The sequence below is a fragment of the Aureococcus anophagefferens genome (genome assembly GCF_000186865.1).
Source record: "Aureococcus anophagefferens unplaced genomic scaffold AURANscaffold_12, whole genome shotgun sequence".
Lineage (NCBI taxonomy): Eukaryota > Pelagophyceae > Pelagomonadales > Pelagomonadaceae > Aureococcus > Aureococcus anophagefferens.
In genome coordinates, this window is record NW_008705572.1 from 1,194,264 (window position 1) to 1,220,405 (window position 26,142).

The window sequence follows — 26,142 nt, forward strand, 5'->3', positions numbered from 1 at the left end:
CCCACGGGCGCCGAGGCCATGTCCTACTTCGTCGGCGGCAAACAGGTCGAGGGCGGCTACGACGAGGACGCGGGCTTCGCCATCAACGGCGGCAAGGGCTGGAAGGACGTCGTCTTCACGAACCACGGCATCGAGCTCCTCGGCCCGGCCGCCGTCGCCATGGGGTCGTACGTCTTCACGTGCGCCACGACGGGGGACGAGGCCAAGGTCGAGTACACCTTCGGATACCAGCGCAACGACGACGGCAAGCCGCGGATCTTCCTGCACCACTCCTCCGTGCCCTACTCGGCGTGAGCGCGAGCGCCGCGAAGCGGGACGCGACAAAGCGCGGCCGCTTAGTAATATTCAGCCCCGAACGGCAACTCACTCGGCCGCGGCGACGACGCGCGCCGCGCCGCGGCGGCCGCTGCCGACGCCGACGGCGCAGGCGTGGGCGCCGGAGGCGACGGCGTCGACGGCGACGCCGTCGAGGAGGACGCGCGCGGCGTTCGCGACGCAGACCGTGGCCCGGGAATTCGGCGGCACGACGACCGCGGTGGCCGTCGGCGTCGCGTTGACGGCCACGGGCCCCGCGAGCGTCGGGACGACGCCGTTCGCGAAGGTGAGGTTGCCGAGCTTGGGCTTGACCGTGAAGTTCCGCCAGGCCGGCGCGGTCTGGGCGACGCCGAGCACGCCCGCGGAGACGCCGACGAGCGCCGCCGTGCCCCAGGGGTGCGAGTAGGTGCCGCCGGCCCATGACTCGCGCGTCATCGTCGCGCCGGAGTCGCGCATCTCCGCGCACCAGGACTGGGCGTCGCACTTCGTGAGGGCCTCGAGCATCGCGGAGCCGTCGTCGACGTCGCAGGCCGCGAGCGCGCTCAGGTAGATAAACGCGCCGTAGGACCCGAAGCCCTCGAGCCCCCAGGCCTTGACGTCCGCGCACGCCGTCGCCGCGGCCGCGGGCTCGAGGAGGCCGTTGTAGAGGAACCACGCGGCCGTCGTCACGCCCGCGTGGCCGGCGACGTCCGCGCAGGCGCCGTCGCAGTAGCGGTTCGCGCTCGCGTTCCACATGTGCGTCTTCATCGCCGCGTAGAGGGCGTCGGCGTCCGCGGCGGCGGCCTTTGCGACGGCGCCGCCGGCCGTGGCCGCGAGCTTGCGGAGGCCGGCGACGGCGAAGGCCTGGTCGACGCTCAGGTGGTCCGAGGCGCGGAACATGGCGCCGCTCGGGCCGGGGAACCAGTCGACGATGTGGTGGCCCGGGCCCGCGGGCGGGCTCGAGCACTTGTTCGGCGGCTTGCTGCAGCTCAGCAGGCCCGTCGCGTCCGCGTCCGCCGGGTAGCGCGTGTCGTTGCGCAAAAGGTCCGCGTAGGTCTCGGCGACGACGGTCTCGCCCGTCGCCATGTAGTCGGCCCAGGCGAGGAGCGGCGCCATCTGGAGCCACTCGACGGGCCACGTCGGCGCCTCGAGGACGTAGGACACGCTGTGCCGCAGGAGCGCCGCGTCGCGCTGGACCCAGAGCCGCGCGGTGCCCGCGCAGAGCATGTCCGCCTCGTAGGGCCGCCGCTCGCGCGTGTTGCTGTCCGTGAACGTGTCGAGGACGCCGGCCTCCACCGTCCACCGCGCGAGCTCGTAGACGCCGTCGAGCGTCGCGTCGCTCGAATCGAACGACGACTCCGCGGCGTCGTAGGGGTACTCCGCGGTCCACGCGCCGACGTCGAGGTCGGTGGCGACGTCGAAGGACCCCGCGAGCACGTCGACCTGAACGTAGCGGAACTCCATGTACTGGTGGGTCTCGTAGCGCATGGGGCCGCCGCGGAGCGTGAGGTTGAAGACGAAGCCCCAGGCGTCGCCCACGGTGCTGTTCGCGGCGCTCTCGCCCGTCGTCACGCGGAGCACGACGCCGTCGACGCCCTCGGCCGTCGCGAACGTGAGCCCCCCCTCGAACTCGCGGCCGAAGTCGCCGAAGAAGTGGCCGCCGACCTACGAAGACGCGGCGATCGTGTCGCCCGCCGCGCGACGCTGGCGATCGTTTCCCCGTGGCCGCGGGACGCCGCCGGCGACGGCGGCGAGCTTCACCGTCGCCGCCGCGTCGACGATCCGCACGGGCCGCGCGAGCTTCGGCGCGACGGCGCCGACGGCCGCGGCGGGCGCCGCGGCCGTCCAGTCGCCGCCGAGGGACGCGAGGGGCGCCGCGCGCCAGCGCACGGCCGCCGCGTCCGCGCCGAAGGCGGGCTCGAGGCGCGCGTCGGCGTTCTCGAGGCGCACCTTGTACCAGCTCTTGGCGAGGGTCGGGCCCAGGTACGCGTCCGCGTCGAACGCGAGCCAGGAGCCGTCCGTCGCGTAGGACGTCGTCGTCCCGTCGCCGGCGACGACGTCGATCTGCACGAGGACGCCGCGCACCTGGGGGTGGGCGTCCTTCGACGCGACGCCCTGGGCCGCGACGGCGACGGCGCCGCCGTCGCCGAAGAATCGCGTGACGTCGTAGGTGTCGTAGGCGCCGGTCCGGAAGGTCGCGTTCGTGCCGTCGCGGGCCATGGGCGCCTCGCCGCGGCCCGGTCCGCAGCCGAGGAGCTCGCCGGCGACCCAGACCTTGTACGAGCAGAGCACGAAGTCGTCGCCGAGGCCCGACGCGTAGAGCGTCGCGCGCGCGACGCCCTCGACCGCCGGGACCTCGCCGCGGAGGAAGGCGAAGGCCGCCTTGCTGTTCGAGTGCCAGATGAAGGACGCGTTGGGGGCGAAGGCCGCCGCGGTGACAAAGGATCCCGTCGCCGCGGCCGACGCGCCGCACGCGTCGCTCGTCGTGGTCACGGTCCAGGCGTAGCTCGCGCTACCGTTGAGCGCGGCGCCGCCGTAGGCCGCCAAAGCCGTCGGCGAGGCGACGGTGCCGGAGTCCCAGATGACGGCGTCGGCTGCGTCGGTGACGGTGATGGCGTAGGACGTTTGCATCGCGTCCGTGGCGTCATCGCAGGGTGCCACCGCCCAGCGAAACATGGGCGACGTGGACACGCCGAGGGCCGGCACGGGCTTGAGGTCCACGACGAGCTGTGTAGGGGTGCCCGCCCAGGCGTAGGGCAGGAGCAGGAAGGGCAGCATGATGATTCGGCAGAAGGGCAGCATGTTTCGGCAGGCTGCACACACCATGCTTCCGAAGGAAGACGGCAAACTGGCTGCTTTGTCGACATTGCAGTTGTCGTTGCCGCGAGCCCCTCGGCGGGCTGCTGCGAGACGGACGGTCGCGGCCGCGTGGGACACGAGATCAGCTGCAGTTCACGTTACGATGCGAACAACTCAGTCGAACATGTGCTGCGGGTCCCGGGAGAAGCCGAAGGCGTCGAAGTCGCGCGCGTAGAGCCGGCGCACCTTGGCCGCCGTCGCGTCGTCGTAGTAGGCACGCTGGTCCCAGGGCGGCGACGGCTTGAAGGCCGCGGCGGACACGGTCCGCTTCGTCGACGCGCAGCTCGAGACGCAGTGGCGGCTCGAGAAGTTGCGCCGCGGGTAGCCGAGCGCGGCGAGGAGCAGGAGCGTGTCGTCCTGCAGGTTGTTCGTCCTCAGCACGAAGGGGTTGGCCCCTCGCGGCAGGAGCTCCGACGCCGTGCGCACGGGCGGCGCGGCGAGGTTCGCGACCCAGCCGCGGAAGTGGGAGATTTGCTCGCGCTCGTCGAAGCCCCAGGGCTTGATCTCCTGGCCCCCGGAGATTTTCTTGTGCCACGCCGCGCTCGAAATCACGCGTCGAAACGGATTCGCGGCAAGCACGATCAAGAAGTCGTCCGGGCACCGGCCGCGCGGCGGCGCGTGCTCGTGCGAGCACGTGTCCACGTGGAGGTCTTTCGTGAACATGTCCGTGAGCGTCGACGTCCCCGAGTGCTCCGGCAGCAGCGCGACCCAGGTCCTATTCCGCGCAACGCCCCAGCATCCATTGCGGGCTATGCCCGTCGTGCAGCTCTTCGCGCAGGCCGGCTGGGTCTTGCAGGCGTAGCCGCCGTTGCGCGCGGAGCGGCCTTCGCATGAGACGGCGTGCGTCATGCGGCCGTGGCCGTCCGTCTTGAAGCAGCCCGTCGAGGGGCTCGCAGCAGCGGCGGCTAGGAGAGCTGCTGCCCATCTCATCATCTCGCAGCCCATCGCATCACGCCCGAGAGAAATGCAATGTCGACCCATTGATGTCTGGAAGCATGGGCTGCCTCATCAGAGAGATGCTACGCGAAACGTGTTGCTGAGACGACGCCATGGCGGACGCCGACACCATCGCCGCGATGCTCGCGGGCATCAAAATCTACTACATCAACCTCGACCGCGCGACGCTGCGACGCGAGGCGATGGAGGCGCAGCTCGCGCGCTGCGACGACGTCGTGCGCGTGGCGGCCGTCGACGGCGCCGCCGACGCGGCGGCGCCGGCGGCGCGCTTGCAGGCCTGGGGCCTCGAGGACGACGACCGATCGCCGGCGGAGCTCGCGTGCGTCCTGTCGCACGTCGAGGCCGCCGCGCGCGCGCGCGACGGCGGCGGCGACCTGAGCCTCGTGCTCGAGGACGACGCCTGCCTCGCGCACGTCGCCGTACCCCTCGCGGACATCGCCGCGCGCGCGCCGGACGGCTGGACCGTGCTGCAGCTCGCGTGCAACAACGCGGACGCGCAGCGCGCGTCGCTCGCGAACGGCGCGCCGTTCGCGCCGTGGCGCCGCGACCACTGGGGCGCGGGCGCGTACCTGCTGTCGCGCGCCGGCGCGGCGGCCTGCGCGGATCCGTCGACATTCTCGCCGCGGCTCGGCAAGCTCGTCGCCGACGAGGCCGTCTTCTGGCGCGCGGGCGCGTACAGCTACACGCGCCCCTGCGTCGGCGACCTCGCGGTCGACGGGTCCGCGATCCAGTCGGCGGACCACACGGAGCTCGTCCACGGGCCGTCGCGGGCGCTGACCCGCGCCTACTTCTCGGGCGCCTGGCACGACCGCCGCGTGCTCGGCGCGCTCTTCGACGGCCGCGCCGCGCTCGCGCTCGTCGCCCGCTTCGTCGCCGGCGACGCGGACCCGGCCGCCGTCGACGCGTGGGTCGCGGACGCGCTCCAGCGCGGCGCGACGTGGGTCGCGCTCTTCGGGCCGAAGCCGGACGCGCTCGCGGCGCGCGTCGCCTGGCTCGGCGGCCAGGCGACGTGGGGGGCCGCGGCCGCGCCGGACCCGGCCGCCGCAATCGCGGCCGGCCGGCGGCTCCGCGCGCGGCACGTGGTCTGGCTCCCGTCCGGCGCCTTCCTCGCCGGCCCGCCGCTCGCCGCCGCGCTCGACGGCGACGACCCGGCGGCCGCGCGGCGCGCCGCGCGCCACGCGGAGCGGCCGCTCGCCGGCGGCGGCGGCGGCACGGCCTTCCGCCTCGACGGCGGCGCGGGCGCCGGGCCGCCCCACGCGGCGCTCCGCGCCGTCGCGTCGCGCGTCGCCGAAGAAATCCTCCCGCCGCCGCCGGCGCCGCCGCCGGACCACCTCTGCTGGCGCGCCAAGAGCTCCGGCGCCGTCGTCCGCGCGGGCGTCGACAGGGCGAGCGCGGTCGTCGGCGAGGTCGCGCGCGGCGGCGGCGTCGTCCTCGCGCGCGACCCCTTCATACGCGCCGCCGACGGCACGCAGCGCTGCGCCGTCGCCGCGCCGCTCGTCGGCTTCGCGTCGCTCAAGGCCCTCGAGCCCTGGGGCCGCGCGACGACGCTCTACTGGGAGCTCAGCGCGCTCCGGGACCGCGCCGCGGGCGGCGCGGCGTACTGGAGCGACGGCTCCGACGACGGCTCCGACGACGAAAGCGGCGACGCGCCCGCGCGCGCCTACGACCCCGTCGAGCGCTGGGCCGCGGGCGCGCGCGCCTTCGGCGATCTGGCCGCGCGCGCGCGCTACGCGGTCCGCGGCGCCGAGGCCCGCGCGGGGCCCGGCCGCCTCTCGGCGCCCTGCGCGCTCGACGAGGCCGCGTGGGCCGCGGGCGCGCCGCCGGGCCCCTGGCCCTGCCGGGGCCTCGCGCTGCCGCCGCGGGGCGCGGTCGCGGGCCGCGTCTCCGTCGTCTGCCCGACGACGTTTGCGCGGCGCCCCTTCCACGCGCTCCTCCTCGCGAATGCGCGGTGTCAGACGTGGCCCGACGTCGAGCTCCTCGTCTACGACGACGGGCCGGCGCCGTCGCCCCTGCTCCGCGGCGCGCGGGACTGCCTCTACGTCCACGGCGGCCGGGACCCGCGCCTGTCGCTCGGCGAGAAGCGCAACCGGCTCCTCGCGCTCGCGACGGGCGAGTACGTCGCGAACTTCGACGACGACAACGTCTACGCGCCGACCTACCTCGAGGCCATGGTCCGCCGCCTCGACGCGTCTGGCGCGGGCCTCGTGTCGCTCGACGAGGCCTGGGTCGCGACGCTCGCCGGCGCCGCGGCGAACGGCGCGGACGCCTGCCGGCGCCTCGGCGGCTTTCACGCGCGCGGCGAGACCTTTCTCCACCGCAACGTCGCCCTCGCCGCCGCGGCCTACGCGCCGCTCAACGTCGGCGAGGAGGTCGGCCTCCTCGCGGCCCTCCCGAACACGGCCGTCGTCGACGACGTCGGCCTCTTCCTCCACGTCGAGCACGGCCGCAACACCGTCGACTTCGAGCTCCTCGACGGGAGGGAGGAGGACGTCGCCTTCACCCAGCTCCTCGGGCGCGCCGCGCTCCCGGCGGCCGCGCCCCTCCGCGGCTCCTGGCCCGCGCGCGAGCTCGGCGAGCTCTGGCGCGCGCTCGCCGCGGCCGACGCGCCGCCGCCGGTGCCGCCGGACGCGGCGGCGACCCCGGAGCGGGGCGCGTGACGTTACGGGGCGCGCATGCCGAGCCGGAGTCGCCGCGCGGCGTGCGTCATGTCGACGCCGTGGCCGGCGCGCCGCGGTTGGCGCCCGGAGGCGCGCCGGAGAATGGGCTGGGGCCGGATGCGCGTGCCCGCGGGCGCAGGGTAGCGCTGCCAGTCCGCGCGGTCCGCGCGCGCGCGCGCGGATCGCGCGCGCCGACCGGCCGCGGCGTCGGGCGGCGGCCGCGCGACGGGCCGCGCGGACGCCTCGTAGCTGACGATGCGGCCCCGGCCGTGGGCCCGCGAGACGCCCGGCCTGCCGGCGGCCGTGGGCTCGGCCTCCTCGAGGAGCGCGGCCCGCCGGTGCTGCCCGAGCGCGCCCGTGAAGAGCGACGCCGTGTGGCCGAGCAGGAGCTGCGAGTCCGCGCCGCAGACGTCGCTCTCGACGCGCTTCGACCAGCGGTCGCCGCGGCTCGTCCGCGGCGCGGCGGCGTCGGCGCCCGCGGTCGCGTCGGCGTCGCCCGCGAAGCCGCTGTCGAACTCGCGGTCCCAGCGGCCGCGGTGCACGAGCTCGCGCTCGGGCTTCGCGTACGCGCTCGGGTCCGCCGTGCCGTGGCGCTGGACCATGGCGAGCTCGCGCGAGAGCTCGGCCACGGACACAACCTTCTCCGTGTGGTGGATGTGCTTCTCGGCGATGGCGGACTTGAACAAAATGGACTCGGGGGGGCCCTGGGTGTGCGGCGTCGCCTGTCGCCGCGCGGCCTGCGGCCCCGGGAAGAGCGATGGCTGCTCGACGGTCGACACGCGGCGGGCCGCAGCGCGCAGGCGGTCCATGGGGGTGTCGCTCTGGGGGCAGCCTTGCCGTGCACCAAAGTGCGTTGAGCTTTCCAACGGGATGCCTCACCAAGCGCGACAGACAGAGCCTCCTTACCCGCGCCTAGAAGACGAGGCGCGCGACGGGGATGCGGACGGGGACGCGGACGGGCACGCGCGCCGCGAGGGCCGCGAGGCGCCCGACGAACGCGAAGCGCGCGGGGTACGCCGCGAATTTGGGAATCGCGCGGATCGCCGCGAGGGCCCGCGCGACGCGCCGGGCGCGCCAGAGGACGAGCCCCTGCGGGACGAGGAACGCGGCGGCCGCGTGCGTGAGCGCGTGCGTCGCGACGCGGCGCACCAGGGCCCGGCCGCGGCCGGCCGGCGCGGCCGCGGCGGCCGCGGGCGCGGCGAGGCGCAGCGGCGCGGCGGCGTCCGCCGGCGCGGGGCCGGGCGCCGCGCAGCAGACGACGACGGGCGGGTCCGTGTGGACGAAGAGCACGCAGGCGCCGGCGTCGAGCTCGTCCGCGGACGGCGCGCGGACCGCGGGCCGCGGCCGCGCGAGCGCGGACCGGACGGCGAGGCAGACGAAGGACGCGTTGAGCGCGAGGACGGCCAGCGCGAGCCGCAGCGCGCCCCGCGCGCCCGCGGCGCGCCGCGACTTCGGCTTGGCGGAGACCGCGCGCGGCGGCGGCGCGGCGTAGACCGCGCGCGGCGGCGCGACCTTGGGCGACGCGTAGCCCTCGACGTCCTCCGTGGGCGTGACGCGCGACGGCGGCGCCGCGCGCTCGACCGCCGTCGTCGGCGGCGTGAGCGCGCAGAACTGGCTCCAGCTCGACTCGCTCTCGAAGTAGTCGACGCGCGGCGGCGTGAGCTTCGGCGACGAGCCCGCGTCGACCGTGATGGGCGTCGGCGGCGGCGCGGCTTCGGCGGGGGGCTCCGCGGGGGCCTCGGCGGGGGCCTCCGCGGGCTCGGGCTCGGCGTCGGGCTCCGCGGGATCCACGGGCTCGGGCTCCGCGGGTTCCACGGGCTCGATGACGGCGTCGGCGGGCGCGGCCTCCGCGGGCTCGGCGACGGCGTCGGCGGGCGCGGCCTCCGCGGGCGCGACCTCCGCGCGGGCGCAGCACTTGTCGAGCAGCTTGACGAGCGGCGCGTCCGCCGCGTCGACGTTCGGTGGCGAGTTCTCCTTGTCCATGGTCGCGAGCGTCGTCGGCCGGCGCATGGGACGCCGCAGCGCGCTCTGCGCCCGGAGCCAGCGCATTGCCGGCGGGCCGTAGCGCGACGAGAGGTCGTGGACGAGCTCGTCCGCGCGGCCCTCGTAATGCTTGAGGATCAGATCGATGCGGCTGGGGATAGCGTTGTCCGCGTTAAAGAAGCTGTAGAAGTTCAGTAAGATTTCGCTGTTCATCACGATGCTCCAGCACTCCGGCGGCGTCGTGCGCGTGAGCCGCGGCGTATTCTTCGCTGTGAGCGGACGCCTTTGGCGGCGCATCTCGTCCTCCGTCATCACTCGACCGCGTGCCAAACAAGCCAAGTTGTATGCTCGTGGAGATTACAGCCGAGCGTCGAACCAGTCAAGCTGTATACACGCAGACGCTACGCGAGTGTTCCAAGCCAGTCAATGTACGTGGACGTGGACGAAGGTCACGTAGAGGAGCCGTGCGGTGCTGTCGCCGACGAAGAGCACGAGCGGCGCCTCCGCGGCGAGGGCGCGCTCGAGCTCGCCGCCGCGCACAACCGAGTCCGGCCTTGGGCCAAAAGCCACCGACTTTTCGGCACCATCGACCCAAAACACATACCGTAGCAACGAGCCGTAGAGAAACCTCCGAAGAAGACGATTACCCGCCTCAAATTTCCTAGTTCTCCTTCTTCGCGCCGAGGCAGTGGGTCTCGACGAAGTGGCGGAGGTTGTTCTCGTTGGCGCCGGAGAGGGCCCCGGCGAGCGCGCCGTCGCGGTAGACCTGGAACGTGGGCATCATCGTGACCTTGGCGGCCTCGGCGACGTCCTCGAGGTCGTCGACGTCGACCTTGACGAAGGTCGCGGCCTCGTCGAAGGTCGCCGCGAGGCGCTTGAAGAAGGGGTAGATCTTCTGGCAGGGCTTGCACCACGGCGCCGTGAAGTCGACGACGAGCGCGCGGCCGCCGGCCGTCGCGGCGATTTTCGCCTGCCAGTCCTCCGCGGACCTGCGAACGCGCGGCGTCGCGCGACGCGCGCTCGTCCGCGCGAGCGGGCGCGGGCCGCGCGCGAGACGTAGGGCGTGTCGGCGAGCTCGGCGTCGGGCCGGTCGTCGAGCGCGCGCGTCGCCTCCGGCGGCGCGGCGTCCGCGCGGCCGAGCAGCCGAAGCACGGGGCCCGCGCAGCGCTCCCACAGGTACTTGAGGCCGAAGAGCACGAGGGGCCAGATGGCGTTGATCGGGATGCACACACCGCCAAAACAGATCAGTCCGCCGCTCATCGCGCCGCTCGCACGCGCCGCGCGGCGTCGACGATTCGTGCGTGGGTCGGACGGCGCGGCGGCGAAGGCGTGGGGGACGCAGGCGCTGGCGCGGTCGACGGACGCGCGGCACGCTGTGCCACAAGGCCTGTGGCAGATCGATTGCACTCGAGTATGGGCGTCGAAGTTCGTCGTCCGGAGCGACCCATGTTCGTGGCCCTGATGCTCACGGCGGCGCTCGCGTTTCGCCCGTCGACCCCGCGGCGACCGGCGTCCCGCCTCCGCGCCGGCGACGCGCCCGAGGGTCCCGCCTGGCGGAGCGAGCTCGACGCCATCGACGAGGCCATGTGGCGGCGGCTGCGCCGGGAGCTCTACGGCGGGCCGGACTGCGGCGCCCCGTCGTCGCTGCGGCGCTTCGAGGAGTACTGCGGCCTGCGGCGCGCGAACGTCGCCGACGACTTCCGCGTCGTCGACGGCGGGCGCCGCGCGATCTACCTCGAGGAGCAGTACCCGAACCTCACGGCGCGGGCCATCTGGGACGCGGGCGACTTCGGCTGGATCGAGCGCGTCGTGGCCCGCGTGCCGGACCTGCGGGAGGAGGTCGCGGGCCGCGCGCTCGGCTGGCGCGAGGGCAAGTGGGTCGACACGTACGGCCACGACGGCGCGTACGACAGCGGCTGGGGCATGGTCCACCTCCGCGACGACCGCTTCCCGCGGGCGACGCGCGCCCTCGCCGGCGCGCCCCTGGCGCCGCGCTACGCGTCCATCGCGCGCCAGCGCGCGGGCCGCGCGATCCACACGCACAGCGACCGCGTGCCGTGGATCCTCACGTGCCACGTGGCCCTCGAGGGGCCCGACGACGCCGCCTACATGGTCGTCGACGGCGAGCGGCTGCCCTGGACGCCGGGCCGCGCGACGGTCTGCGACACGACCTTCTTCCACTCCGCGCACAACGACCACGCCGCGCGCGACATGCACCTGCTCCACGTCGACTTCTACCACCCGGACCTCGGCGACGACGAGCGCCACGCCCTCGGCCTCCTCCACGCCTACGAGGCGGACGCCGCCGCCGACCGCCGCGCCGCGCTCGCGCCGGGCGTCTCCGCGCTCGAGGCCGCGTTCCGCGCGTCGTCCGCGGAGAAGTAGCGGGGGCGAGGGCCGCGGCGCCGCGCATGTATTATACCGGGGATGGACATGCCCGCTCGCCGATCGAGAGGTCTCCGCCCACTTTTTAAGGCTAGTGGCCGTAGGCCTTGGCCGAGGCGCCGCGCGTCGCGGCCAAGGCCATGAGCGCGGCCATGGCCGCGAGGCAGGCGCCGACGAAGAGCACGAGGCCCGCGTAGATGGGCCGGCGCCGCCGCCGGAGCGCCGCGGGGAGCGCGTCGTCGGGCCCCGCGTCGTCGAAGTCCGCGACGTGGGTCAGGTGGCCGCGGAACCAGGCGGCGACGGACGCCTCGTCGCGGAGCGGCCGGTCCGCGGCGAGGCGGAGCGCGAAGGGCGCCGCGAGCGCGAGCGGAGCGACGAGCATCGCGCCGGACATGGACACGAGGAGCGTGAAGGCCTTGGGGCTCATGAAGAGCCAGCCGACGGCCCAGGGCGCGCCCGCGCCGAGCGCGAGCGCGGCGCGCTCGTCGAGCTCCGTCGCGAGGTTCCGCGTGGCCATGACGCAGGACACGGGCACGCCGGACGCGATGACGAGCCAGCCGAAGGCGAGCGCCGCGCTTCGGACGGCCCAGGGCGTGCCCTTCTCCGCGAAGTAGGTCAGCGCGTTCCAGTCGAGGCCCTCGAGCGCGGCGCCGCAGACGAGGCCGAAGACGACGAAGAACGCCGTGCTCAGCGCCGCCGTCGAGTAGACGACGCGCGACGCGCGCACGTCCGGCTTCTTCTCGTTGAGCCACGTGCTGATGAAGATGCCGTACATGAGGTTGAAGAGCACGAGGCCGCTCGTCTTGTCCTGGGAGCCCGACGCGGCCCGCAGCGCGAAGCCCTCGGTCGCCGCGCGGAGGAGGCCGTGGCCCGCGAAGACGACGAGGCACGCGAGGCACGCGGCCGCGGACGCGTACTGCAGCCCGAGCGACGCGCGGATGTCCGTGAGGCAGAAGGGGACGAGCGCCGCCGCCGTCAGCGCGTAGCCGAGCGTGAGCACGATCTCGCCGTGGAAGTCCTCGCCCGTGAAGAAGGGCTGGCACGACGCGCGCTGGCCGCAGTGGTCGAGGGACCACGACCGCAGCCGCAGCGGCTCGGCCCACGAGTCGAAGACGAAGACGCCGTAGGATCGGCCGAAGGCGTAGGCGAGGGCCGTGTCCGTCGTCGACGCGACGGTCGTCACGGAGCTCACGACCTGGATCACGGCCGCGAGGTAGAAGCCCACGTGGCTCGCGACGTACGCGCGCTCGCCGATCCACTCGCGGAACGGCGCGCCGAACTCGACCTTTTTCGTGAACTCGGCGTTGCCCGGCATGAGCGCCACGGTCTCGCAGCGCACGACCGTCGCCAGGGCCGCGAGCGCGCCGCCGGCGGTCAGCAGGATCGTCGGGAAGAGCCAGCCGGAGACCTGGTAGAGCTTCGGGAGCGCGACGACGCCCGGCCCGATGATCGCGTTGACGAAGACGACCATGGAGTCGCGCTCGTCGAGCGTCTGGCTCGTCTCGTTCTCGTTGGGTATGCTGTCGTAGTTATCCCTCGGCCTCTCGCGCCCACCGAGCAGGCGGTCCATGGACGTCGAGATCTTCATCATCGTGGCGTGAGGCGTCGCTTATCTAGGGAGGTTCGCGGGGGTACCACTTGTGTGATCACGGCGTCATCGCACACGGCTACGGTCGCGAACGGTCGACTAGGGGGGTGCCCGCCGAGGGCAAAAGGCGTCTCGTGTGCGCGCGGAGGTGATCCAGCAATCGACGAGGTGGTGGAGTTTCGATCGACGAGCCGCCGGCGATTCCTCCACAAGCACCTCATTTCTAAATTTCCCTACAGGTGTCTACAGGTGTCCCGGTAGGTTTATTCATCTGCCGTATATTCCGAGCTCGTCACAACAACCACGACGAAATCGAAGCGGAACACGCCAAAATGCGCGATGTCTGCAAGAAGAAACCTTCAAAAGAAGACCCGAGGCGATTACGCGCGGGCGCGCTACTCGTCGTCCTGGACGAAGGCGATGAGCATCTGGTCCGCGGCGACGACGTCGCCGACGTCCGAGAGGAGCTTGTCGACGACGACCTTGTGCTCCGCGCGGAGGATGTTCTGCATCTTCATGGCCTCGACGATGGCGAGGGGCTGGCCCGCCTCGACGGTCTCGCCCTCGCCGACGGCGTAGGAGAGGAGCGTGCCCGGCATGGGGCACTTGAGGCCGCTGAGCGAGTCGGGCTTCGGCGGCGGCAGGGCGAACTTGGCGAGCTCGGCCTCGTTGGGCGACGACACGGCCGCGTCGACGCGGACGCCGCGGACCTGTGCCGAAACCAACCACTGGTTTGGGGGGTCCCCACCAAACTTGAGAATTCTCTAGCTCGGTCAAATCAAAGTCGATTCGGCTGATTTTTGGACGGATCGATCGCTCTCGTCGAGTTCTCGAAGCACAGTGAAAGAGTCTGGTCCAAATCGTTCGAATACGCTCACATTGAAGTCGGGTTGAATATTTGGTTTCGGCACAGCCGCGGACGCGGAGCGCGTGGTCGAAGCCCGGCGCGGGCGCCGCGTCGACGTACTGCACGCGGACCTCCTCGCCGGCCGCGGAGTCGTAGGCGACGACGGCGTCGACGAGGGGCCTGGGCCAGGCGTAGTTCCGCAGGACCACGGCGGCGCCGTCGACGACGTAGGCGTCCGGCCCCGCGCCGGGCGACACGTCGAACGTCGCCCGCGCGGCGGCGTCCGCGCGCGGCGCGAGGGCCACGACGGCGGGCGCCGGCGGCGGGTTCGCGCCGCGCGCGGCCCGCGCGGCGGCGTCGACGGCGTAGGCGAGGGCCGCGAGCTCCGGCCCCGCGGTACCGCAGCCGGCGACGCCCGCGAAGACGCGGGCCTCGTCGAAGCCCGCGGCGTACTCCTCCTCGATGAACTTGGTCGTGTAGGTGCCCGAGAGGAAGGTCGCGTTGCCGCAGATGTCGCGGCAGAAGGGCACGTTGTGGGCGAGGCCCTCGACGACGTAGCCGTCGAGCGCCGCGCGCGCGTTCGCGAGCGCGTCTTCCCGGTCTTTGCCCGTCGCGACGAGCTTGCTGATCATGGGGTCGTAGTAAATCGATATCTCCGCGCCGTCCTCGATGCCGCTGTCAACGCGCACGGACGCGGCCTTGCCCGTCGCCGTCCAGCCCGCGCCGAAGTCGAAGTGGCTCGCGCCCGGCGGGTCGCCGTACGCCGTGAGCACGCCGACGTCCGGCAGGAAGTTCTTCGACGCGTCCTCGGCGTAGACGCGCGCCTCGACGGCCCAGCCGTCGATGGGCACGAAGCAGGGGTCGGCCCCGGCGCCCAGGAGCCGGTCCGGCAGCCGCTGGCCGTCCGCGACGAGCAGCATGAGCTCGACTAGGTCCTCGCCTGTGTGGAAATCAAATATTCAACCCGACTTCAATGTGCGCGTATGCGACCGTTTCGACGCGAGGTTTTCTGCTGTGCTTCGAGAACTCAACGAGAGCAATCGGTTCGTCCAAAAATCAGCCAAATCGACTTCGATTTGACCGAGCTAGAGATTTCTGAAGTTTGGCCCCGACGTCCCAGCTCACTGGTTGATTTCCACACAGGTCCTCGCCCGACACGGCCTCCGTGATGGGGTGCTCGACCTGGAGCCGCGTGTTCATCTCGAGGAAGTAGAAGGCGCCCGTCGCGCCATCCACCAACATCTCCACGGTCCCCGCGGACTCGTAGCCGACGGACCGCGCGAGCATCGCGGCCTCGCGCTGCATCTCCGCGCGCAGCGCCGGCTTGTCGCTCAGAAAGGGGCTCGGCGCCTCCTCGACGACCTTCTGGTTCCGCCGCTGCACGGAGCACTCGCGCTCGGGGAACGTCGCGACGTTGCCGAACGCGTCCGCGACGACCTGGATCTCGAGGTGCCGCGGCGACTGGACGAACTTCTCGACGAGCATGCGGTCGTCGCCGAAGCTGCGCACGGCCTCGTCCTTGGCCAGGGGCCACTGTTCCTCGACGTCCTTGGCGTCGAAGGCGACGCGCATGCCCTTGCCGCCGCCGCCCGCGGACGCCTTGAGCATGACCGGGTAGCCGATGTCGGCCGCGATCGCGAGCGCGTCGGCCACGTCGGCGACGGCCTCGGCGCCGCCGGGGATGACGCTCACGCCCGCCGCCGTCGCGATCTCCTTGGACCGCAGCTTGTCGCCCATGTCGTCGATGGCCGCCGCCGGCGGGCCGACGAACGCGTGGCCCGCCGCCGCGACGGCGCGCGCGAACTCCGCGTTCTCGCTGAGGAAGCCGTAGCCCGGGTGCACGCAGTCCGCGCCGCTCGACGCCATGCACCCGAGCACGGCGTCCACGTCCAGGTAGCTCGTCGACGCCGCGTTCCCGTAGCCCACCTGCACGGCCTGGTCCGCCATGCGCACGTGGCGCGACAGCGCGTCGGCCTCGCTGTGGATCGCCACGGTCTCCAGGCCCATGCGCTTCGCCGTGCGCATGACGCGGCACGCGATCTCGCCGCGGTTCGCCACCAATATCCGCTTCAAACCCAAGGCCTTGGGCGCGGCCATCGTTTCTGCCAATCGGGAGCTTCTGCCACTCGGGGATTTCTGGCTGCACGGTGAGGCCTCGAGGTTGAAGCCCAAGTTGAAGAGGGGCCTAACGTATCCCGCCGGCGGGATGCGTCACTCCCACCCCACCGCGAGGGAGATAAGCGAGGGCGCCTTACCCGCCGGCGCGCGCGCCGCGGCCGCGCCTAGGCCTTGACGCGCTCCATGTACTCGCGCTCCGCGCACTTGACCTTGATCGTGTCGCCGATCTCGACGAAGAGGGGCACCTGGATCTCGGCGCCGGTCTCGAGGGTCGCCGCCTTGCTCTGGCCGCTGGACGCCGCCTTCTTGAGGCCCGGCTCCGTGTACGTGACCTCGTACGTGTCGGAGCTCGGGAGGTTGATGTCGACGACGACCTCGCCCCACTTGACGATGGACACGGTCATGCCGTCCTTGAGGAGGTCGCAGCTCGCGATGTCCTCCTTCTGGACGCGGATCTCGTCGAACTCGACGCTGTCCATGAAGACGATCTCGTCGCCGTCCTCGTAGGAGAAGACCGCCTCGTTGCTCTCGACCTGGGCCTGCTGGAACGACTCCGTCATGCGGAACGTGTCCTCCACCGTCGCGCCCGTCACGAGGTTCTTGAGCTTCGTGCGCACGACCGCGGCCTGGCGCGCCGTCTTCGACTGCTGGAACGACATGACCTTCCAGACGCCGTCCTGGTACTCGATGGTCAACCCGTTCTTGAAGTTGCCCGGCGTCACGACGCCGGCGGCCAGCGGCGCGCAGCGCGGCGCCGCGACGCGGCCCACGGGCGCGAAGGCGCCGCACGACGCGACCAGAGCGAGCAGACCGAAGCGCGACCACGCCATAGCTGCGGAGCGTCAGATTGCAAAGCTCAAGTAGGCTAAAGTTGATCTCCTTGCCCTCTCATAAAACCTTGACGCAAAGGCAGCCCCGTGCCGCCATCAATATCGTCGTCACACGCATCATCAACCGAAGATGCTGCGCGCCGCCATCGTCCTCGCCGCCGCGCTGGCCGCGCACGGCGCCTCGACGCCGCGGCGGCGCCTCGGCGCGCTGCGTCGGCGGGACGCGCCGTCGGCGCGCCGGGCCGCCGCGCCGTTGGACGTCCAGGGCGGCGGCGCGGCCGGCGGCGGCGACGGCGTCGCGGCCCGGGCCGAGCTCGACGGCGCCGTCTTCAACCTCGTGAACAACGTCGCGGGCTGCGGCTTCCTCACGCTGAGCTCGGGCATGGCCGGCTCGGGCTTCGTGCCGTCCGTCGCCGTGCTCGCCGCGCTCGGCGCGATCTCCTGCTTCACGTTCCTCGCGCTGGGCGAGGAGTGCGCGGCCTACGGCGCGACGGACCTCCGGGGCCTCTGGGCCAACGCCGTGAGCGAGGACACGGCCTGGCTCGTCGACGCGTCCGTGGGCCTGTTCTGCGGCGCGGCGCTCGTCATCTACCACGGCGTCGTCGGCGACGTCTTCGGGCCCGTGGTCGGCCGGTGGGTGGCGGGCGGCCACGCCACGGCCATCCTGGCCGTCGCCGCGGGCTGCCTCTGGCCCCTCTGCCAGCTCGACCTCGCCGCGCTCGCGCGGTTCTCGCTCGTGGGCTGCGCGTCCGTCGCGGCGACGGCGTGCGTCATCCTGCTCCGGAGCGTCGACGGCTCCTACGCGCCCGGCGGCCGCTACTTCGACGCGCCGGCGACGCGCGCGGGCGGCTGGCTCGGCCTCGCGCCGAAGATGCTCGTGCTGAGCAGAGCAGGAAAAGAGTGCTTCATTCCGCGCGCGCGCGTGCCGGAAATAGCATCCACGCGTCGAGAGCGCTCCGAGAGATGATCGCTCGTCCAAAAATTAGCCGAAACGAGTGGAAAATGACCGAGAGAGGCGCCTCCAAAGTTGGGAATTTCGCACTCTTTTCCTGCCCAGGTGCTGAGCGCGAACCTGGGCCTCGCGTACATCGCGCACTACAACGCGCCGCCCCTCGCGGGCTCGCTCGCGCCGGGCCGGGAGCCCGCGGAGGCCGCGCGCGACTTCTCCGCCGTGACCGTGCGGTCCTTCGCCGTGCTGATCGCGCTCTACGCGGCGGTCATGGTCGCGGGCGCGGCCACGTTCGGCGACGCGGCCGCGCCGAACCTCATGGTCAACTACGCCGACGCCGACGCCCTGGCGCAGATGGCCAAGCTCGCGACGGGCGCGTCCATCATCTTCGGCTTCCCCCTCGTCTTCTCCGCGTTCGCGAACTGGGCCTACTCGCTCGCGCCCGCGCCCGTCTTCGCGGCCCTCAAGTCGTCCAAGGCCGCGAGGCTCGGCGCGTCGGGCCTGCTCATCCTGCTCACGGTCGTCGTCGCCCTCAACGCGTCGGACATCGGCCTCCCCGCGGGCCTCGCGGGCTCGCTCCTCGGCGGCTTCGTCGTCTACGTGCTCCCGGCGGCCGTCAAGTGGCAGCGCGCGGCGACGGCCGCGGAGATGGCGGGCTGCGCGGGGCTCGCGGGGCTCGGCGCCGTGCTGGCGCTCCTCGGGGCGTCCCAGGTGCTCGCCCAGTACGGGCTGCTCTAGGCCGCGCGCGGCCTTTTTTCGCCGTCCTAATCTCATTGGAGCGGCGTCCCTGGATTCTCTCGCAAGTGTCGACACGACGGAGAAAAAAAAGAGAACTGGCGCAGTGAAGGTCGAATCGAACGACTGGGCATCTCTGCCCCTACCGATTTGAAGTCGGCACCCCACACCAGTGAGGATCATCTCTGCCTGTTGCGAACCGTGGATGTGGATGTCGATTTTGCGCGCGGACGATCGCCCGGCGACGATCACCCGAGCTCCGGCTGAGCCAGAGATTTGGATGCCTGCGATGGCAGTGTAACATCGATGTATTGGGGCGGAGTGCGATGCGTCGCTGACCCGCACACGGGCGAGCCGACCACAGAAGCGCAGCGTATCCTTTATGCCGACGCCGACGAGTACACGCTCCTGCTCTTCCTCGACAGCGAAACGCGGCGCATCCTCCTCGAGGTGCCCAACGCGCTCGGCTGGCGCCTGCACTACGGCGCGCGCGGCAAAGACGTCGCCGCGGCCGTCGCGGCGTCGGGCGTCGTCGGCGCCGGACCCGCGGACGCGGTCGGGCTCATGCTCTTCACGTTCCGCGGCGCGCCGGACCGCGCGATGCGCGTCCGCGTGCACGCCGTCGCCGTCGCGGCGCCGCAGCCCGCGGGCGCCTTCGTCGCGTACGACGCCGTGCCCTACGAGTCCATGTGGCGCGACGACGCCCTCTGGCTGCCCGGCGTCCTCGACGGCTCGGGCCGCGCGTTCGCCGGCCATTTCGTGTTCGCGGGCGGCCCGGGCAAAGACGCGCCGCTCGTCGCGCACAACTGCGCGTCGTCGCCGAGGAACGACGCGCCGCTCGTCGCGTGCGCGTCGTCGGAGCTCCCCGTGCGGTCCTACTACCGGGGCGCCGCGCCGCGCGCGGGGACCGTCGCCATCGCGCGGCGCGCCGGCCGCGACGTGGCCGCCGCCGCGCTCCTCGCGGCGATCGACCCCGCGGCGGACCTCGCGCGCTGGGCGCCGCTCGCCTACGACGACGGCCGGGGCGGCTGGGTGCCGCTCGACGACGTCGCGACGGTGCGCGTCGACGCCGCCGAGGCCCGCGTCGAATTCGTCGACCGGTGCCAAAGCGCCGCGATATCGACACCGCCGCGCGACGGCTTCTTCGGCGTCGGCATCGTGCGGGGCAAGACGGGCGGCAACGACGGCGTGCTCTGGCGGTCCGCGGCCCAGCTCGGCGCGGCGTTCAGCTTCAGCGTGGGCGCGCGCTTCGGCCGGCTCGACGGCGCGACGGACGCGATCGACGCGTGGAAGACGGTGCCCAATTTTCGCTACGACAGTTTCGCCGACTTCGCGAAGAGCTCGCCGCGGGGCGCGGCCTGGGTCGCCGTCGAGATGGGCGGCGAGCCGCTGGAGACCTTTGTGCACCCGGACCGCGCGGTCTACTTTTTGGGGGCCGAGGACCACGGCGTGCCCAAGGACGTGCTGCGCGCGTGCCGCCACGTCGTCTCGCTCCCCGCCGCGCGGTCCGCGTCCTACAACGTCGCCGTCGCCGGTGCTTTGGTCATGTACGACCGGCTGTCGAAGCGGAACCGGCCGGCGGCGCCGCCGCCGCCGCCCCGTTTGGCGGTCCGCGACGACGCGCCCGAGCGGGACGCGCCCGCGCGCCTGCCCGTCGTCCTCTTCCAGCGCGACGCGGCCGCCGCGCCGCGCGTCGCGGCCTACCTGCGGTCGCGCCACGGCCTCGCCGCGCAGCGGCCCTCGGCGCGGCCCGGCGACGCGGACACGCTCGGCGGCCTCGAAATCAAAACGCTGGCAACGCTCGGCTTCGCCGTCGCCTCGCCCGGCGACGGCGACGCGGCGCGCGCGGCCGCCGCCGTCGCCCGCGACCCCGTGATCGCCGGCGCCGCCGTGCCGCGCATCCTCGTGCTCGAGCGGCGCGCCGCGGGGCTGGAAGGGATCGGCCTGGACCCGGCGCTCGCGTACCGCGTCGCCGCGGCGCCCAAGGCCCTGGAGCGCCGCGTCGTCGCCGCGCTGCCCGAGGCGATCCGCCTCGACCCCGTGGGCGCGACGCACGTGCTGAGCGTCGTCGAGACCGACGGCGGCGTCCTCTACGGCGTCGCCGCGAGGGAGCGGATCCCCGCGGCGACGCCGGGCAAGCCGCCGGCGGGCTTCGCGGTCCTCGAGGAGCTCGCGCGGCGGGGCGCGCTGCCCCCGGCGCCGCGGGGCGCCCTGGTCGTCGTCCTCCCGGGCTGCCCGCCGGGCTTCGCCGCCTACCTCGCGCGCCGCGGCGACGCGGTCGACGCCGGCGGCGGCGGCGGCGGCCCCGTCGCGGCGCTCTTCGCGGACGGCGGCGACGCGCCCGCGCGCGCGGTCGAGGTCGCCGCGGGCCACCTCCCGCGCCTCGACGGGCCCTTCGTCTTCACCGTCGCCCCGCGGCACCGCCGGACCGACGCCGACCTCGCGGACGACGCGCGCGCGCGCCTCGAGGCGCGGTTTCCAACGCTCCGCGCGGCGCGGGCGTCGTGCCTCTGGCTCTTCGCCAACGCCAAGTTCGAGCGCACGGTCGTCGTCGACGTCCGGCCGCGCGCGGAGGGCTAACGCGGGTTTTAGGACGAGGAGCAAGCCTACGGCACGTTGACGACACGTTGGCCAGGAGGCAGCGCGGCCACTGCGAACGATGCGCTTCGCTCTCCTTCTCGCGACCCATGCGGCCTTGTTCGCGGCCGCCTGGGCGCCGCCAAGGCACAATTCGCCGCGCAGACCCGCAGCGCTGCGCGGACCGGCAGCGCTGCGCGCCGCGCCGGACGACCTCAGCGGCCTGCCGCGCGCCGAGCTCGAGGAGCTCGCGCGGCGGCTCACGAGCGAGAACGCGGCGCTGCGGCGGAGCGTGGAGGCGCCGCGGACTTCCTTCTCGCTGGGCGCGGCGTCGCTCTGCGCGGGCTTCGCCTTCGAGTCCTACAACGACCCGGACGGCGCGCGCTGGGAGCGGGGCGCGGACGGGTGCGACGTCGCGTTCCGCGACGCGTCGTTCGTGCGGTCGTGCTACGCGGGCGCGCTCATCGCGCGCGTCGTCGAGGCCCGGGGCCTCGAGGGCCAGCAGGACCTCCAGGAGATCGCCCTGACGGGGTCGGCGAGCGACCCCTACGTGCGCCTCGCGGTCGTCGAGCGGTCGCCCCGGGGCTCGCAGCGCGAACGCGCGTCGAACGCGACGGACGTCGCGCGCACGGAGACGGTCTGGCGCGGCGGCGACAACGCCGTCTGGCCCGACAACTCCCACTGCCTCTACGTGCGCGACCCGGCGGCGGCGAGCCTCGCCGTGCGCGTGACGGAACCCGCGTCCGCTCGAGATCGCGCGCGCGCGGAAACAAACCGCGTAGGTCTACGACGAGGACGTCGCGTCCGACGACGACCTGTTGGGCGTCGCGGAGCTGCCCCTGAGCGACATCCTGAAGGCGGGCGGCGCGGCGACCTTCGAGCTGCCGCTCGCGGTCGACGCCGAGGACCGCGTCGACTTCGACGGCCGCTTCGCGGTCGCGGGCGCGGCCGCGGCGGCCATGGCGGGCGTCGCGACGGGCGGCGTCGCCCTCGCCGCGGCGGCGGCCGCGGCGACGGCGGCGCGCGTGTCCAACGACCGGGGCCGCGGGAGCCTGACCGTCGAGCTCCGCTACGTCGCGTTCGCCGACGACGCGGACGTGGCCGCGCTCGACGAGTCGGGCGCCTTCGAGCGCCTCGAGGCGCCCGCGGGCCCGCGGGGCGCGTCGCCCGAGGCCGGCGTCGACTGGAGCGCCCTCAACGCGGCCGCGGCGCCCGACGCGGGCGACTTCACACCGCTCTGCTTCGTCGACCACCAGAGGACGGGCACGCAGGCGGGCCTCTGGCGCGACGACCGGCGGCGGCGGTTGTTGATCTCCTTCCGGGGCACGTCGGAGCCGCGGGACCTGGTGACGGACGCGTCCGCGCTCATGACGCCGTGGCGCCGCGACGCGGATTTGGCGAGGGACGGCTACGACGACTGCGTCCCGAGCGCCCTCGGCGACGCCCTGGTGCACGCGGGCTTCCGGGGCGCTCTAGATTCCGTCGCGCGGCGCCTGAAGCAGCTCGCGGTCTACGCGGCGACGGACGCGGGCGGCCGCGGCGGCCTGCCCGACGCGTCCGCGCCCGACGCGCTCCGAGGCTGGGAGCTGATCGTGACGGGCCACTCGCTCGGCGGCGCGCTGGCGACCCTGTTCGCCTACGACGTCGCGCCGGGCGTCGACGCGGCCGCGGCGCTGCCCGTGCGCGCGCCCGTGTCGCGGCCGTGGTTCCTGCCGCCCGTCGCGGGCGCGGCGCCCGGCGCGCCGCCGCCGGCCCTCGACCGCCCGAAATTCGCCCGGACGACGCTCATCACCTTCGGGGCGCCGCGCGTGGGGGACGGCGCCTTCGCGGCGACCTTCGACGCGACGGTCGCCGGGCACGGGGCAGGAAAAGAGTGCGAAATTCCCAACTTCAAAGGCTCCTATCTCGATCGTTTTCCACTCGTTTCGGCTGATTCTTGGACGAGCGATCATCTCTCGGAACGGTCTCGAAGCGTGGATGCTTTTTCCGGAACGCGCGCGCGCGGAACACTCACGTTGAAGCGAACTTGAATCACTCTTTTCCTGCCCAGGCCGGGCACCGCGTCGTCAACGGCCAGGACGTCGTCGCGCGGCTGCCGCGCGGCTTCTCCTACGCCCATTGCGGCCGCACGGTCTTCATCTCCGACGACGCGAGCGAGCCCGCGCTCTGGGTCGAGGGGTCCGACGACCGCGCGTGCCCGCTGAAGCGGGGCGACGGCTCGCTCACCGGCGTCGCCGCGTCCGGCGGCTCGTCCGCGCTCGCGGGGCTGCTCGAGGCGGCGGGCGCCGAGGCGTCCCAGGTGAAGCCGTTTGATCTACGGTCCGCGGCGGCGGGCGCCGCGCGCCTCGGCCGCGCGGTCGAGTCCGCCGCGCGGGCCGCGTCCGCGCGCGACGTCGCCGAGGCCGCGGGCCTCGACGGCGGCTTCGTCGACGCGGAGCTCAAGATGGTCCGCGCGATCGCGTCCGGCGACGCCCTCGCCCACCACCTCGAGCCGTCCTACTTCGAGGGCATGAAGCGCGCGCTCGCCGCGGCCGACGGGGCTAAGGCAGCGTGACGGGAAACTTTAGCTTTCCCAGGTCGCGAATGCAAAATGGCCAGGCATGATGTGATGGGGCAGCTCTCCTTTCCTGAATAAATCGCGCCATGTCCTTCTCCGACGCCGAGGGCGACATCGCCGTCGTCGAGTTCACGATTCTCGACGCGCACGACGCGGCGATGGCGCTGTCCCTCGTGCGCGCTGCGCTGGCGCTGACGAAGCACGCGTCGGCCGTCGTCGGCGTCGTCGCCGTCCACGGCGAGTGCGGCGGCACGGCGCTGGCCTACCTCGAAAAGTCCGAGGCCGCCGAGCTCTTCGCGCGGCGCTGGGACGGCGCGGCGCTGCGGTCCGAGCCCGAGCGGGCCGTCGCGACGGCTCGGTGCGCGACGACGTCGCTCGCCGACGAGCTCGCGCGCGTCGCGCGCGGCGGCCTGGCGCCGGCGAGCGTCGCCCTCGCGCCCTGGGAGAACGGCGGCGACGCGCCGGCCTGGCGCCTCGCGCTCCACGTCGCGCTCGCGGTGCGCTCGCGGCTCGACGGCGTCGCCGCCGCCGTCGACCGCGAGGACCGCGAGGCGGCGCTCCACGCGTTCCACGAGCGCGCCCACCCGGCGGCGGGGCGCCGCGGCTGGGACGCGCCGACTCCGGCCAAGTTCGACCGCGAGCGGGAGAAGTGGAGCCTCGACGCCGCGGGCCCGCCGCCGCTCGCCGTCGACGCGAACGGCGCGGGCTGGCAGCACTGCTACGCCGTCGCCAAGGTGCGCCTCTCGCGGAGCGACTGGCTCGCGCTCCACGAGGCGCGGGCGCGGCACGGCGCCGCCGCCGAGGACGGCGAGGATCTGGCGGCGCTGACGGATCCCGCGGGCAACCGGTGGACCGTTTACGCGCAGGCCATCGAGCCGTCGCTCGCGGCCGCGGGCGGCGGCCGGGGCACGGGCGGCCGCGCGGCGGCGCGGGGCGCCGTCGGCGCCGCGGCCGCGCGGGACGCGGCGGCGCCGGGCGCGCGCGAGGCGTCCGCGGGGGGTTCCGCGCTCGCGGTCTTCGTGCGCGCGGACTTTGGCGCGGGCCGGCCCTTCGGCGCGGCCATCGAGGCGAAATTGGGCGTCCACGCCGTGCGCCACGACGGGTCGCGGCTCCACGGCTGCCGCGGCGCGGCCGAGCTGCCCCAGACGCGCGAGCTGCTGCGGCACGAGCTCGCGCCCGCGTCGAACCTCGCCTACGACACGCTCGGCTGCGTCGTCATCGACCACGTCGCGCCCGCGCGCCGGGCCCGCGACGCGGACCAGGAGGCCCTCGACGCCGCGGCCGAGGCCGCGCGCCTCGCGCTCGTCGACGACGCGGCGGCGTTGGTCGCCGCGCGCCGCGGCGGCGGCGGCGGCGACGCGGCGCGGCTCTGGGCGCGGCTCGACGGCCGCGCGGCGGACTGCCGGCGCCTCGCGGCCCTGGCGGCGGCGTCCGCGGCGGACCGCGCGCGCGCCGACGCCGCGCGGCGGAGCTCGCTGAAGGCGCCCTGGGCGACGGCGCTCGACGACGTCTTCGGTCCGGACGGAAGCCTCGAGCTCAACGTCGCGCTCGCGCCGACGCGGCGCATGAAGGGCCTGGACACGTGGCGCGCCGTGCGCTGGCTCGGCGCCCAGCACCCGCGGCGCGTGAGCCTCCAGCCGCCCGTGCTCTTCGAGTACTACGCGGAGGCGCTCGCGTGGGGCGACGCGGGCGCGACGAAGGCCGTCGGCCGCATGCTCCTCGACGGCGGCGAGGGCGAGCCGGGCCGCCACGCCCTGCTCTACGCGCCGCCGCGGGCGCGGGGGCCGGCCTCGGTCTTCTGCGCGCTCTGCCGCGCCATGGAGCGCAGCGGCGACCCGTCGGAGATCGCCGCGTCCGCGGCGGACTACGTCGCGTGCTTCGACTGGGTCCGGTCCGTCTGCGGCCGCGGCGCCTTCGCCGCGGCGCTCGCGGACCGCGGCGACGACGCCTTCGGCGGGGCCGCCGTGCTCCACGCGCTCTGCGCGGCGACGCCGTCGACGGCGAACCGGCGCGCGATCGCGGCGCTGCTGAGGCTGGGCGCGGACCCGCTCGCGGCCGCGGGGCCGCCGGCGGCCTTCGGGAGCGACGCCGACGGCGACGACGACGAGGCGGCCCGCGGCGGGCCCCTCTTCGCGCTGGGCGTCGCCTTCGAGAGCAGCAACGACGGCGCGGCGCACGCGCTCGTCGCGGCCGTCGGCGACGCGCGGCGCCGCGGCGCCGCGGGCGACGGCGGCGTCCTGGGCGCCGTCGTGCGCGACGCGCTGCGCCACGCCTTCACGAACACGGCCATGGGGCTCCACCTCCAGCTCCTGCTGGCGTCGCCGGCGCTCGAGCGGCCGACGCTCGACGCGCTCCGCGACCTCCACATCGACGCCGTCGCGGGCCGCGGCGACGCGCGCCTCGACTTCTACACGCCCGTGATCCGGTTGGTGAAGAACGCCAAGGACATGGGCCTGCGGCCCGTCGAGATCCGGCCCCTGAACTACATCGAGTACGCGCACGCGTCCATGGACGTCGCGCGGCGGCTGCTCCAGCGCGAGGGCCACTCCTTCGCGGCGAGCCGCCAGGACACGGCGAGCCCCGCGGAGCGGCGCAAGATCCTCCAGGCGCGCCTCGCCCTCGAGTCCTTCATCAAGCGCGAGGACCGCGCCGCGCGCGCGGCCGCGGACGACAGCGACGACGACGACTGGGACAGCGACGGCGGCGACGCGCGGCCCGGCGGCGACGCGCCGACGCCCCGGGCCGACGACGGCGACGGCTGGGACGCCGAGCCCGCGCCCAAGAGCGCGACGCGGCCGAAGAAAAC

General features: G+C 73.9%; 7 protein-coding genes across 7 annotated transcripts in view; 3 read left to right on the top strand and 4 right to left on the bottom strand.

The window, feature by feature from the left end:
• Window positions 1-363: 363 nt before the first annotated feature.
• AURANDRAFT_65014 (hypothetical protein) lies at window positions 364-3,816 on the bottom strand (the record flags this gene model as incomplete). The annotated part of the gene is made up of 3 exons (XM_009039741.1): window positions 364-1,959; window positions 2,056-3,121; window positions 3,278-3,816. 3 exons carry the CDS (start codon window positions 3,814-3,816, stop codon window positions 364-366), a joined length of 3,201 nt encoding a protein of 1,066 aa, XP_009037989.1.
• A 386-nt stretch (window positions 3,817-4,202) lies between these two features.
• Window positions 4,203-6,767, top strand: AURANDRAFT_65015 (hypothetical protein; the record flags this gene model as incomplete). Its single annotated transcript, XM_009039695.1, has 1 exon — window positions 4,203-6,767. One exon carries the CDS (start codon window positions 4,203-4,205, stop codon window positions 6,765-6,767), a length of 2,565 nt encoding a protein of 854 aa, XP_009037943.1.
• A 2,644-nt stretch (window positions 6,768-9,411) lies between these two features.
• Window positions 9,412-9,702, bottom strand: AURANDRAFT_27711 (hypothetical protein; the record flags this gene model as incomplete). The annotated part of the gene is made up of 1 exon (XM_009039740.1): window positions 9,412-9,702. A coding segment is annotated over one exon (291 nt), but the record flags the coding sequence as incomplete, so codon positions are not given.
• Window positions 9,703-10,196: 494 nt separating this feature from the next.
• Window positions 10,197-11,135, top strand: AURANDRAFT_65016 (hypothetical protein; the record flags this gene model as incomplete). Its single annotated transcript, XM_009039696.1, has 1 exon — window positions 10,197-11,135. One exon carries the CDS (start codon window positions 10,197-10,199, stop codon window positions 11,133-11,135), a length of 939 nt encoding a protein of 312 aa, XP_009037944.1.
• Window positions 11,136-11,209: 74 nt separating this feature from the next.
• Window positions 11,210-12,885, bottom strand: AURANDRAFT_71847 (hypothetical protein; the record flags this gene model as incomplete). The annotated part of the gene is made up of 1 exon (XM_009039739.1): window positions 11,210-12,885. One exon carries the CDS (start codon window positions 12,724-12,726, stop codon window positions 11,227-11,229), a length of 1,500 nt encoding a protein of 499 aa, XP_009037987.1.
• A 203-nt stretch (window positions 12,886-13,088) lies between these two features.
• On the bottom strand, window positions 13,089-16,347 carry AURANDRAFT_71848 (hypothetical protein; the record flags this gene model as incomplete). The annotated part of the gene is made up of 4 exons (XM_009039738.1): window positions 13,089-13,433; window positions 13,645-14,510; window positions 14,710-15,652; window positions 15,865-16,347. 4 exons carry the CDS (start codon window positions 16,345-16,347, stop codon window positions 13,119-13,121), a joined length of 2,607 nt encoding a protein of 868 aa, XP_009037986.1.
• Window positions 16,348-16,648: 301 nt separating this feature from the next.
• Window positions 16,649-26,142, top strand: part of AURANDRAFT_71849 (hypothetical protein) — a gene marked incomplete at both ends in the record, with an annotated part of 11,962 nt that continues 2,468 nt past the window's right edge. Inside the window, 8 exons of the mRNA XM_009039697.1 lie at window positions 16,649-17,440; window positions 17,576-18,178; window positions 18,575-20,733; window positions 20,945-21,500; window positions 21,562-22,626; window positions 22,830-23,329; window positions 23,378-23,384; window positions 23,444-25,849. Coding sequence (XP_009037945.1) covers window positions 16,649-17,440; window positions 17,576-18,178; window positions 18,575-20,733; window positions 20,945-21,500; window positions 21,562-22,626; window positions 22,830-23,329; window positions 23,378-23,384; window positions 23,444-25,849 — 8,088 coding nt within the window. The remainder of the gene's footprint in view (window positions 17,441-17,575; window positions 18,179-18,574; window positions 20,734-20,944; window positions 21,501-21,561; window positions 22,627-22,829; window positions 23,330-23,377; window positions 23,385-23,443; window positions 25,850-26,142) is intronic.